Below are 12,053 nucleotides of genomic sequence, written 5' to 3'. Positions count from 1 at the left end.
ACTCCACGGCGGCGGCCCCCCACAATGACATATGACGAGTTTGAGGAGATGGAAGAGGAGGGTATGGACAATGTGGACATAGACCCAGATTTTGTTTGTGAACGAGAATATCGCCGTCGTAGCAGCAGCACAGATGAGTCTGTTGAAGAACCCACTGCTGCACGAGTTCGCCTTGTGCCACAAGGTAGGCGGCGCGAAATTTCAGGCACCACAAGCGTGGAAGTTCAAGTGAGAGGCAAAAGAGGCGCAAACAGAAATCGCCAGCAAGGCAGGTGCTCCAAAGTCTGGGCTTTCTTTGAAGACTGCACTGAGGATGTTACCATGGCGATTTGCAAGGTGTGCAAGACCCGCCTGAGCAGGGGGAAAAGTATTAACAACCTCTCCACCACCAGCATGAGCCGCCACATGCTATCCAAACATCCCACTCTGTGGGCAAACGCGGCAGGACAGGGTACCACCAGCAACACTGCCTCCCTTGGGTTCACCAGACTCACCACCAGACCCGCCTCAGCAGCAGCAGTAGCCCAGCCATTGCGTGGTTCACAACATTCACAAACATCAGACGACGCTGACACTGTCACTTTCCGGAGTAGTGCTCTTGAGGTCTCCCAGTGTTCATCAAACACAACAACCAACAGCCCTTCGGTGTGCAGCCCTACGGTTCAGTTGTCTGTCTCGGAGATGTTTGAGCGCAAGAGGAAATTGCCAGCAAATGACCCCCGGGCCATGGCAGTAACAGCCAGCATAGCCAAGCTTCTGGCCTGCGAAATGCTGCCATATCGAGTGGTGGAGACAAACAGCTTCAAGGGCATGATGTCAGTGGCCATCCCACGTTACGTGGTTCCCAGCCGCTACCACTTTGCGCGCTCTGCAGTGCCTGAGTTGCATGAGCACGTGGTCAGCAAAATAACCCGAAGCTTGAAGAATGCCGTTGCCTGCAAGGTTCACCTCACCACTGACACCTGGACGAGTGCGTTCGGCCAGGGTCGATACATCTCCCTTACCGCGCACTGGGTGAACCTTGTGGAGCCTGGCAGCGATTCCTCACCTGCTACGGCGCGGGTGTTGCCCATGCCGCAAACAGCTGTACCGCCGTCCCTCCCACTGGATAACAACAGCAGCACCTACCTCTCTGACTCCTTCTCCTCCAACGCATCTCAAAGCTGTACCTCATCCGGAAACGCTAACCCAGCACCAGCAGCAGTAGGATCGTGGAAGCAGTGCAGCACAGCTGTTGGCATGCGTCAGCAAGCGTTGCTGAAGCTGATCTGTCTTGGGGATAAGCAGCACACAGGGGAGGAAATTTGGAGGGGAATAAAGGAACAGACGGATTTGTGGCTGGCACCGCTGGACCTGAAACCGGGCATGAAGCTAGACACCTGGCACGAACTGGCAATGTACGCAATAGAGGTGCTGGCTTGCCCGGCAGCCAGCGTTATGTCGGAACGCTGTTTCAGTGCTGCCGGAGGCATCGTCACAGATCGGCGTATCCGCCTCTCCACAGAAAATGCAGACCGTCTGACTCAAATTAAAATGAATCAATCCTGGATTGGAAACGACTACGCAACACTCCAGGACCCCAACCAAGTAACATGACCAATGAACATCTGGGATGGTTTAGCGTTTCCGGTCCCTGTTTATTGAACCTCTCATCTGTATTACATTTATGACTGCATGGCGGCAAAAAGCATTGCTGCTATATCCGCACGCTTTTTGTCCTCATGCAAGGCCTGGGTTGTTGTGTCTCAAAAAGCATGGCCTTCTCCTCCTGCGCCTGCTCCTGTTCCATCACGTGTGCTGCTGCTGCTGCTGGGTTAGCGTTGCCAGTCCCTGTTTATGGAACCTCTTATCTTTATTACATTTATGACTGCATGGCGGTACAAAGCATGCTATCCGCACGCTTTTTGTCCTCATGCAAGGCCTGGGTTGTTGTGTCTCAAAAAGCATGGCCTTCTCCTCCTGCGCCTGCTCCTGTTCCATCACGTGTGCTGCTGCTGCTGGGTTAGCGTTGCCGCGTGGTCCCTGTTTATTGAACCACTTATCTTTATTACATTTATGACTGCATGGCGGTACAAAGCATGCTATCCGCACGCTTCTTGTCCTCATGCAAGGCCTGGGTTGTTGTGTCTCACAAAGCGTGGCCTTCTCCTCCTGCGCCTGCTCCTGTTCCATCACGTGTGCTGCTGCTGGGTTAGCGTTGCCGCGTGGTCCCTGTTTATTGAACCACTTATCTTTATTACATTTATGACTGCATGGCGGTACAAAGCATGCTATCCGCACGCTTCTTGTCCTCATGCAAGGCCTGGGTTGTTGTGTCTCACAAAGCGTGGCCTTCTCCTCCTGCGCCTCCTCCTGTTCCATCACGTCTGCTGCTGCTGGGTTAGCGTTGCCGCGTGGTCCCTGTTTATTGAACCACTTATCTTTATTACATTTATGACTGCATGGCGGTACAAAGCATGCTATCCGCACGCTTCTTGTCCTCATGCAAGGCCTGGGTTGTTGTGTCTCACAAAGCGTGGCCTTCTCCTCCTGCGCCTCCTCCTGTTCCATCACGTCTGCTGCTGCTGGGTTAGCGTTGCCGCGTGGTCCCTGTTTATTGAACCACTTATCTTTATTACATTTATGACTGCATGGCGGTACAAAGCATGCTATCCACACGCTTCTTGTCCTCATGCAAGGCCTGGGTTGTTGTGTCTCACAAAGCGTGGCCTTCTCCTCCTGCGCCTCCTCCTGTTCCATCACGTCTGCTGCTGCTGGGTTAGCGTTGCCGCGTGGTCCCTGTTTATTGAACCACTTATCTTTATTACATTTATGACTGCATGGCGGTACAAAGCATGCTATCCGCACGCTTCTTGTCCTCATGCAAGGCCTGGGTTGTTGTGTCTCAAAGCGTGGCCTTCTCCTCCTGCGCCTCCTCCTGTTCCATCACGTGTGCTGCTGCTGGTGCTGGGTTAGTGTTACCGGTCCCTTTTCCTGGAACCTCTTCTCTGTATTACATTCATGACTGCATGGCGAAAAAAAGCATGTTACCTGTGCAAAGAAACATGACATTTTCCACATTTAAAAGACAGTTTTTCCTTTGAAACTTTACAATCAATTTTCTCAAAAACTATAAGCTCTTTTTCAAATATTTTTTTTTCCTCTTGTACCCACTCCCAAGGTGCACATACCCTGCTAATTTGGGGTATGTAGCATGTAAGGAAGCTTTACAAAGCACGAAAGTTCGGGTCCCCATTGACTTCCATTATGTTCGGAGTTCGGCGCGAACACCCGAACATCGCGGCGATGTTCGGCGAACGTTCGCGAACCCGAACATCTAGGTGTTCGCCCAACACTACTCAAGAGCACTACTCCGGAAAGTGACAGTGTCAGCGTTGTCTGATGTTTGTGAATGTTGTGAACCACGCAATGGCTGGGCTACTGCTGCTGCTGAGGCGGGTCTGGTGGTGAGTCTGGTGAACCCAAGGGAGGCAGTGTTGCTGGTACCCTGTCCTGTCGAGTTTGCCCACAGAGTGGGATGTTTGGATAGCATGTGGCGGCTCATGCTGGTGGTGAAGAGGTTGTTAATACTTTTCCCCCTGCTCAGGCGGGTCTTGCACACCTTGCAAATCGCCATGGTAACATCCTCAGTGCAGTCTTCAAAGAAAGCCCAGACTTTGGAGCACCTGCCTTGCTTGCGATTTCTGTTTGCGCCTCTTTTGCCTCTCACTTGAACTTCCACGCTTGTGGTGCCTGAAATTTCGCGCCGCCTACCTTGTGGCACAAGGCGAACTCGTGCAGCAGTGGGTTCTTCAACAGACTCATCTGTGCTGCTGCTACGACGGCGATGTTCTCGTTCACAAACAAAATCTGGGTCTATGTCCACATTGTCCATACCCTCCTCTTCCATCTCCTCAAACTCGTCATATGTCATTGTGGGGGGCCGCCGCCGTGGAGTAGAGCTCCCCAGAACAACCTCTGCGCAGCTCACTCCAACGTCGTCTTCCAGAGCTTCTCGGCCGACCTCCTGCAATTGCAACCCCTCCTGCCCAACTTGCTCTGGGATTTGGGTTTCAAAGTCCTCGGACTCGCCTTTTTGTATTTCAGTGCCCGGTGCATTTCCCACAGTTAATGGTTGTGAATCCGGGCACAACATTTCTGGCTGTTCCTCCATTGACCTTTCAAAGGTGGAAGTTTGTTGGCCTGGGAATAGCTCCTGCGAATACCCCATTGTGTCCTGAGGTAATTCATCGGACTGGTTATCTGGCAGTTGTGTGCGTGGTGTCGCTGCCGGTTGTGTCAGCTTTGTGCCCACTGGCTCCTTGTAACTGGCTGAGGACTCGGACCTCGTGCGTGATGTGCTGGTGCTGCTTAACCCACTGCTGGACGCTTGAGAGGTCATCCAAGTAATTATCTGGTCCTGTTCTTTTGGATCTGTGAGGGTTGTTGTCCTGGACAACATGGGCGGTATTGAGTGGGTTTTCTTGGGTGCTCCCCTGTGGCCTGTACGTGAACCGTCAGGGGAAACACCTCTTCCCTTGCCCCTCCCTCTTTCACCGGATTTCTTCCTCATTTCACTTATCCTTAAAGTACACGCTGACTGGCAGCAGTACAGTGGCAGTACAGAAATGCTATACAGTGGTGGGTGAGCGGTGTACCACTATTGCCAGCAGCGACACAGAGCACAATGCTATACAGTGGCGGGTGAGCGGTGTACTACTGTTCCCAGCAGACACAGAGTGGCAGTAAACACAATGCTATATAGTGTGGCTGAGCCGTGTACACACAGTGGCAGTAAACAATGCTATATAGTCTGGCTGAGCCGTGTACACAGAGTGGCAGTACACACAATGCTATATAGTCTGGCTGAGCGGTGTACACAGAGTGGCAGTACACACAATGCTATATAGTCTGGCTGAGCGGTGTACACACAGTGGCAGTACACACAATGCTATATAGTCTGGCTGAGCGGTGTACACACAGTGGCAGTACACACAATGCTATATAGTCTGGCTGAGCGGTGTACACAGAGTGGCAGTAAACAATGCTATATAGTCTGGCTGAGCGGTGTACACAGAGTGGCAGTACACACAATGCTATATAGTCTGGCTGAGCGGTGTACACACAGTGGCAGTACACACAATGCTATATAGTCTGGCTGAGCGGTGTACACAGAGTGGCAGTACACACAATGCTATATAGTCTGGCTGAGCGGTGTACACAGAGTGGCAGTACACACAATGCTATATAGTCTGGCTGAGCGGTGTACACAGAGTGGCAGTAAACAATGCTATATAGTCTGGCTGAGCGGTGTACACAGAGAGGCAGTACACACAATGCTATATAGTCTGGCTGAGCGGTGTACACAGAGTGGCAGTAAACAATGCTATATAGTCTGGCTGAGCGGTGTACACAGAGTGGCAGTACACACAATGCTATATAGTCTGGCTGAGCGGTGTACACACAGTGGCAGTACACACAATGCTATATAGTCTGGCTGAGCGGTGTACACAGAGTGGCAGTACACACAATGCTATATAGTCTGGCTGAGCGGTGTACACAGAGTGGCAGTAAACAATGCTATATAGTCTGGCTGAGCGGTGTACACAGAGTGGCAGTACACACAATGCTATATAGTCTGGCTGAGCGGTGTACACACAGCGGCAGTACACACAATGCTATATAGTCTGGCTGAGCGGTGTACACACAGTGGCAGTACACACAATGCTATATAGTCTGGCTGAGCGGTGTACACAGAGTGGCAGTACACACAATGCTATATAGTCTGGCTGAGCGGTGTACACAGAGTGGCAGTACACACAATGCTATATAGTCTGGCTGAGCGGTGTACACACAGTGGCAGTACACACAATGCTATATAGTCTGGCTGAGCGGTGTACACAGAGTGGCAGTAAACAATGCTATATAGTCTGGCTGAGCGGTGTACACAGAGTGGCAGTACACACAATGCTATATAGTCTGGCTGAGCGGTGTACACACAGTGGCAGTACACACAATGCTATATAGTCTGGCTGAGCGGTGTACACAGAGTGGCAGTACACACAATGCTATATAGTCTGGCTGAGCGGTGTACACAGAGTGGCAGTACACACAATGCTATATAGTCTGGCTGAGCGGTGTACACAGAGTGGCAGTAAACAATGCTATATAGTCTGGCTGAGCGGTGTACACAGAGTGGCAGTACACACAATGCTATATAGTCTGGCTGAGCGGTGTACACACAGTGGCAGTACACACAATGCTATATAGTCTGGCTGAGCGGTGTACACAGAGTGGCAGTACACACAATGCTATATAGTCTGGCTGAGCGGTGTACACAGAGTGGCAGTAAACAATGCTATATAGTCTGGCTGAGCGGTGTACACAATGCTATATAGTCTGGCTGAGCGGTGTATACAGAGTGGCAGTAAACAATGCTATATAGTCTGGCTGAGCGGTGTACACAGAGTGGCAGTACACACAATGCTATATAGTCTGGCTGAGCCGTGTACACACAGTGGCAGTAAACAATGCTATATATAGCGTGGCTGAGCGAGGTACACAGTGGCAGTACACACAATGCTATATAGTCTGGCTGAGCCGTGTACACAGAGTGGCAGTAAACACAATGCTATATATAGTGTGGCTGAGCGAGGTACACAGTGGCAGTAAACAATGCTATATATAGTGTGGCTGAGCGAGCGGTGTACTACTGTTCCCAGCAGCGACACACAATGACTGGGGGGGACCCTGGCTAGCGTGGCTGGAGAGCGAACTACCCTGCCTGCCTACCCAAAGCTAAACCCACAGACAAATGGCGGAGATATGACGTGGTTCGGGTATTTATTTACCCGAACCACGTGACCGTTCGGCCAATCAGAGCACGTTCGGGCCGAACCACGTGACCCGTTCGGCCAATCAGAGCGCGTTCGGGGTCCGAACCACGTGACCCGTTCGGCCAATCACAGCGCTAGCCGAACGTTCGGGGAACGTTCGGCCATGCGCTCTTAGTTCGGCCGTGCGGCCGAACGGTTTGGCCGAGCACCATCAGGTGTTCGGCCGAACTCGAACATCACCCGAACAGGGTGATGTTCTGCAGAACCCGAACAGTGGCGAACACTGTTCTCCCAACACTACTCAGGGGGTGGTTAGAGGGGAAAATAGATGCAATCAATGCACTGGGGAGGTGATCGGAAGGGGGTCTGAGGGGGATCTGAGGGTTTGGCCGAGTGATCAGGAGCCCACACGGGGCAAATTAGGGCCTGATCTGATGGGTAGGTGTGCTAGGGGGTGACAGGAGGTGATTGATGGGTGTCTCAAGGTGTGATTAGAGGGGGGAATAGATGCAAGCAATGCACTGGCGAGGTGATCAGGGCTGGGGTCTGAGGGCATTCTGAGGGTGTGGGCGGGTGATTGAGTGCCCTAGGGGCAGATAGGGGTCTAATCTGATAGGTAGCAGTGACAGGGGGTGATTGATGGGTAATTAGTGGGTGTTTAGGGTAGAGAACAGATGTAAACACTGCACTTGGGAGGTGATCTGACGTCGGATCTGCGGGCGATCTATTGGTGTGGGTGGGTGATCAGATTGCCCGCAAGGGGCAGGTTAGGGGCTGATTGATGGGTGGCAGTGACAGCGGGTGATTGATGGGTGGCAGTGACAGGGGGTGATTGATGGGTGGCAGTGACAGGGGGTGATTGATGGGTGATTGATAGGTGATTGACAGGTGATTGACAGGTAATCAGTGGGTTATTACAGGGGAGAACAGATGTAAATATTGCACTGGCGAATTGATAAGGGGGGGTCTGAGGGCAATCTGAGCGCGTAGGCGGGTGATTGGGTGCCCGCAAGGGGCAGATTAGGGTCTGATCTGATGGGTAACAGTGACAGGTGGTGATAGGGGGTGATTGATGGGTGATTGATGGGTAATTAGTGGGTGTTTAGAGGAGAGAATAGATGTAAACGCTGCGCTTGGGTGGTGATCTGATGTCGGATCTGCGGGCGATCTATTGGTGTGGGTGGGTGATCAGATTGCCCGCAAGGGGCAGGTTAGGGGTTGATTGTTGGGTGGCGGTGACAGGGGGTGATTGATGGGTGATAGGTGATTGGCAGGTGATTGACAGGTGATCAGTGGGTTATTACAGGGAAGGACAGATGTAATTAATGCACTGGCGAATTGATAAGGGGGGGGGGGGGGTCTGAGGGCAATCTGAGCGTGTGGGCGGGTGATTGGGTGCCCGCAAGGGGCAGATTAGGGTCTGATCTGATAGGTAACAGTGACAGGTGGTGATAGGGGTGATTGATGGGTAATTAGTGGGTGTTTAGAGGAGAGAATAGATGTAAACACTGCGCTTGGGTGGTGATCCGATGTCGGATCTGCGGGCGATCTATTGGTGTGGGTGGGTGATCAGTTTGCCCGCAAGGGGCAGGTTAGGGGCTGATTGATGGGTGGCAGTGACAGGGGGTGATTGATGGGTGGCAGTGACAGGGGGTGATTGATGGGTGATAGACAGGTGATTGACAGGTGATCAGTGGGTTATTACAGGAAAGGACAGATGTAATTAATGCACTGGCGAATTGATAAGGGGGGGGGGGGGTCTGAGGGCAATCTGAGCGTGTGGGCGGGTGATTGGGTGCCCGCAATGGGCAGATTAGGGTCTGATCTGATAGGTAACAGTGACAGGTGGTGATAGGGGGTGATTGATGGGTAATTAGTGGGTGTTTAGAGGAGAGAATAGATGTAAACACTGCGCTTGGGTGGTGATATGATGTCGGATCTGCGGGCGATCTATTGGTGTGGGTGGGTGATCAGTTTGCCCGCAAGGGGCAGGTTAGGGGCTGATTGATGGGTGGCAGTGACAGGGAGTGATTGATGGGTGGCAGTGACAGGGGGTGATTGATGGGTGATTGACAGGTGATTGACAGGTGATCAGTGGGTTATTACAGGGAAGGACAGATGTAAATAATGCCCTGGCGAATTGATAAGGGGGGGGTCTGAGGGCAATCTGAGCGTGTAGGCGGGTGATTGGGTGCCCGCAAGGGGCAGATTAGGGTCTGATCTGATAGGTAAAAGTGACAGGTGGTGATAGGGGGTGATTGATGGGTGATTGATGGGTAATTAGTGGGTGTTTAGAGGAGAGAATAGATGTAAACAATGGATTTGGGAGGTGATCTGATGTCGGATCTGCGGGCGATCTATTGGTGTGGGGGGGGGTGATCAGATTGCCCGCAAGGGGCAGGTTAGAGGCTGATTGATGGGTGGCAGTGACAGGGGGTGATTGATGGGTGATTGACAGGTGATTGACAGGTGATCAGGGAGGATAGATGCATACAGTACATGGGAAGGGGGGGGGGGGGGTCTGGGGGGGGGGGGGGGTCTGGGGAGAATCTGAGGGGTGGGGGGGGTGATCAGGAGGGAGCAGGGGGCAGGGGGGGAGATAAAAAAAAATAGCGTTGACAGATAGTGACAGGGAGTGATTGATGGGTGATTAGGGGGGTGAATGGGTGCAAACAGGGGTCTGGGGGGTGGGCAGGGGGGGGTCTGATGGGTGCTGTGGGCGATCTGGGGCAGGGGGGGGGGGAAATCAGTGTGCTTGGTGCAGACTAGGGTGGCTGAAGCCTGCCCTGGTGGTCCCTCGGACACTGGGACCACCAGGGCAGGAGGCAGCCTGTATAATACACTTTGTAAACATTACAAAGTGTATTATACACTTTGTATGCGGCGATCGTCGGGTTAACATCCCGCCGGCGCTTCCGTATGGCCGGCGGGATGTTGCGGCGGGTGAGTGGCGCCAGGCGGAGGCGGAGGATCGCGTCACGGATGACGCGATCGCTCCGCCCATGCCCTTAGAAGGACCGCCGCCTCTGTGGGTGAGCCGGTCCTTCAGGGCTCCACTTCCCGGCCGCCGCTGTGCGTTAGGCGGTCGGGAAGTGGTTAAAATTGCTGCCATTATAGCACTGTTAATGGCACAAGCGTCAAACCTGGTACAGTTGTTCATTGGGTCACTGGGATTCAAATTCAGAAAAGGGGCAGAGTCACAAACAGCCAATCAGATTTGTTTCATTTCACTGGGAAAATACAAATTATTGATGCCAAGGACCCCAAAACTCACAACCGTGGTCATTGAGTGTTTGTGTTTTAGGGTTAGAAAAAGTGGGCAGAGCCAACAGCAGCCAAATACATACTTGGGCAACGCCAGGTCATCACCTAGTTTTGAATATATTGCCTGGCCTGCCTTTCTAATTTCTGTTTGTTGGGGGGGGGGGGGGGGGCACATTTTTGCAGGAGGGCCCAGTGAGTTCTAGCTATGTCCCTGTATGGGTAATTTTTATAACATCACATTGTTCAAGTGAGAACACACACATAGCTTTACATTAGCCAAAGTCTTTAAAATCACAAGCCAGGGGCGTAGCTAGACATCACTGGGCCCCCCTGCGAAACTTTGGAAGGGCCCCCCCCCCCCACCCCCTCCCTTTCTGCACAGGAAAACTGAGGACCAATGTGTTTTCCCCATGCAGAGAAAAACACTTAGATTTAAAGGAAATGTCAGGCAATCTATGCTACCCCCAGATCTACTTACCGGGGGCTTCCTCCAGCCCCTTGCAGCCGACAAGTCCCTTGTTGCAGCTCTGTTCCCAGTACATACATACACACACAGCCGTATTATTTTACTACATGAGAGCACATGCTATATGGAGGAACAACAATGACACGCTGAACATAAGATATAGTATTCACTGAAACTTTAGCAAAACATTCAGAATGTCACTGATTGATACTGTTATTACAGGATCTGGGACTCCATGTGGGACAACAAGCTCTCAATGAGGCAGCAACAGTCAGACATCAATCTTTCCCATTCCACTGTGTCCAGTAATCAGACACCATAAGGTCACTAGTGTGTGTGATAAGAATCTATATAAATAAAGTCATCAACTGCTGCAATGTGAGACAGATGTTTTTTTTTTTACGAACCCTAGGGAGCAGGGACAGTGTACAAATTCCAAAGTGTGTATGATTCCTTATCTGTGTAGTGGACACATGCAGTCAACATAACAATGGTATGCGAGTAGAATACGTTTTCTCTCCATGCCCTTAGTTGCTTGTCAGTCTCTCAAACTTTTTCCCCCACGGGGCCCCCTGAGGCTTCTAGGCCCCCCTGCGGAGGCATCCCTTGCAGGGTCTATTGTTACGCCCCTGTCACAAGCGCTCAATAAAAGCTCTTGCTTTGTGAACCCTCGATCCCATAGAAGAGAACCCGTGCACGGCCTTTGTCCTTCTTTCATTATATTCTTATATGTATTGTACCGGATATACAATAGATAAATGTGTGAAAGAATTGTCTCACCTTCAGTATGTTTGAATTGCGCCATCAATGTCTCTAAATAGCGCTTCAGAAGAACCTCCCTGGCTTGATATGATTGTGTCTCCCTTTCCCAGTGTACTGGCTCCACTTCCTTCATCCACTCAGTCTTGGGAAGAAGCCGGCGGGTGTCACTGTTATAGTTTGTTATCTCCTGATCATCCACATATCCCACTGCGGAGTACACAGGCAGCCCGGATCCTGGAGCTGAGACTACTGTCTCATAATTCCGCACAGAGTGACTGTCTGAGAGAGATATAGAGTGTTACTAATCAAACATTACACAACATTGTGCACAGGGCCAGATTATGTACTAGGCACACTAGGCACGAACCTCTACCCCCATCCAATTTATTATGCTCAAGGGCAGTGATATCAGCACTCACCCAGCTTGGGGAAGGCAGGCACTGTCATAGACCGCACGGGCCAGTCCTTGATCAGGTCAATCGCTCAGAGTCAGAAACTTGGTCTCGCTGTCGCTTTGCGCATAGATGCCATATGTGGATTCGCAGTCTATGAACCGACTAGCCGAGAGGAGCGTCCTGACTCCAAAGGATTCACCACACACGTACAATTCAAAAGCTTACCACCATATGTGAGTCAGCACATGACTGTAAATATATTAGCACACTGCGAACACTGTAAGTTAACCCTTAGCTGTATGCCAGTGCCAGATCTGTCTATCAAGCATACAGGTTATAAATACAAGATAC

The 12,053-nt window shown here is 51.5% G+C and overlaps 1 protein-coding gene across 1 annotated transcript in view; it reads right to left on the bottom strand.

The window, feature by feature from the left end:
• The window catches only part of LOC137528719 (class I histocompatibility antigen, F10 alpha chain-like), a 296,676-nt gene that overhangs the window by 265,712 nt on the left and 18,911 nt on the right, over window positions 1-12,053 (bottom strand). Inside the window, exon 2 of the mRNA XM_068250230.1 lies at window positions 11,326-11,586. Coding sequence (XP_068106331.1) covers window positions 11,326-11,586 — 261 coding nt within the window. The remainder of the gene's footprint in view (window positions 1-11,325; window positions 11,587-12,053) is intronic.

This window comes from Hyperolius riggenbachi, chromosome 8 (assembly GCF_040937935.1).
Source record: "Hyperolius riggenbachi isolate aHypRig1 chromosome 8, aHypRig1.pri, whole genome shotgun sequence".
NCBI lineage: Eukaryota > Metazoa > Chordata > Amphibia > Anura > Hyperoliidae > Hyperolius > Hyperolius riggenbachi.
Note: the sequence above shows the minus strand (reverse complement) of the source record. Positions and strands in the feature narration are given on the sequence as shown.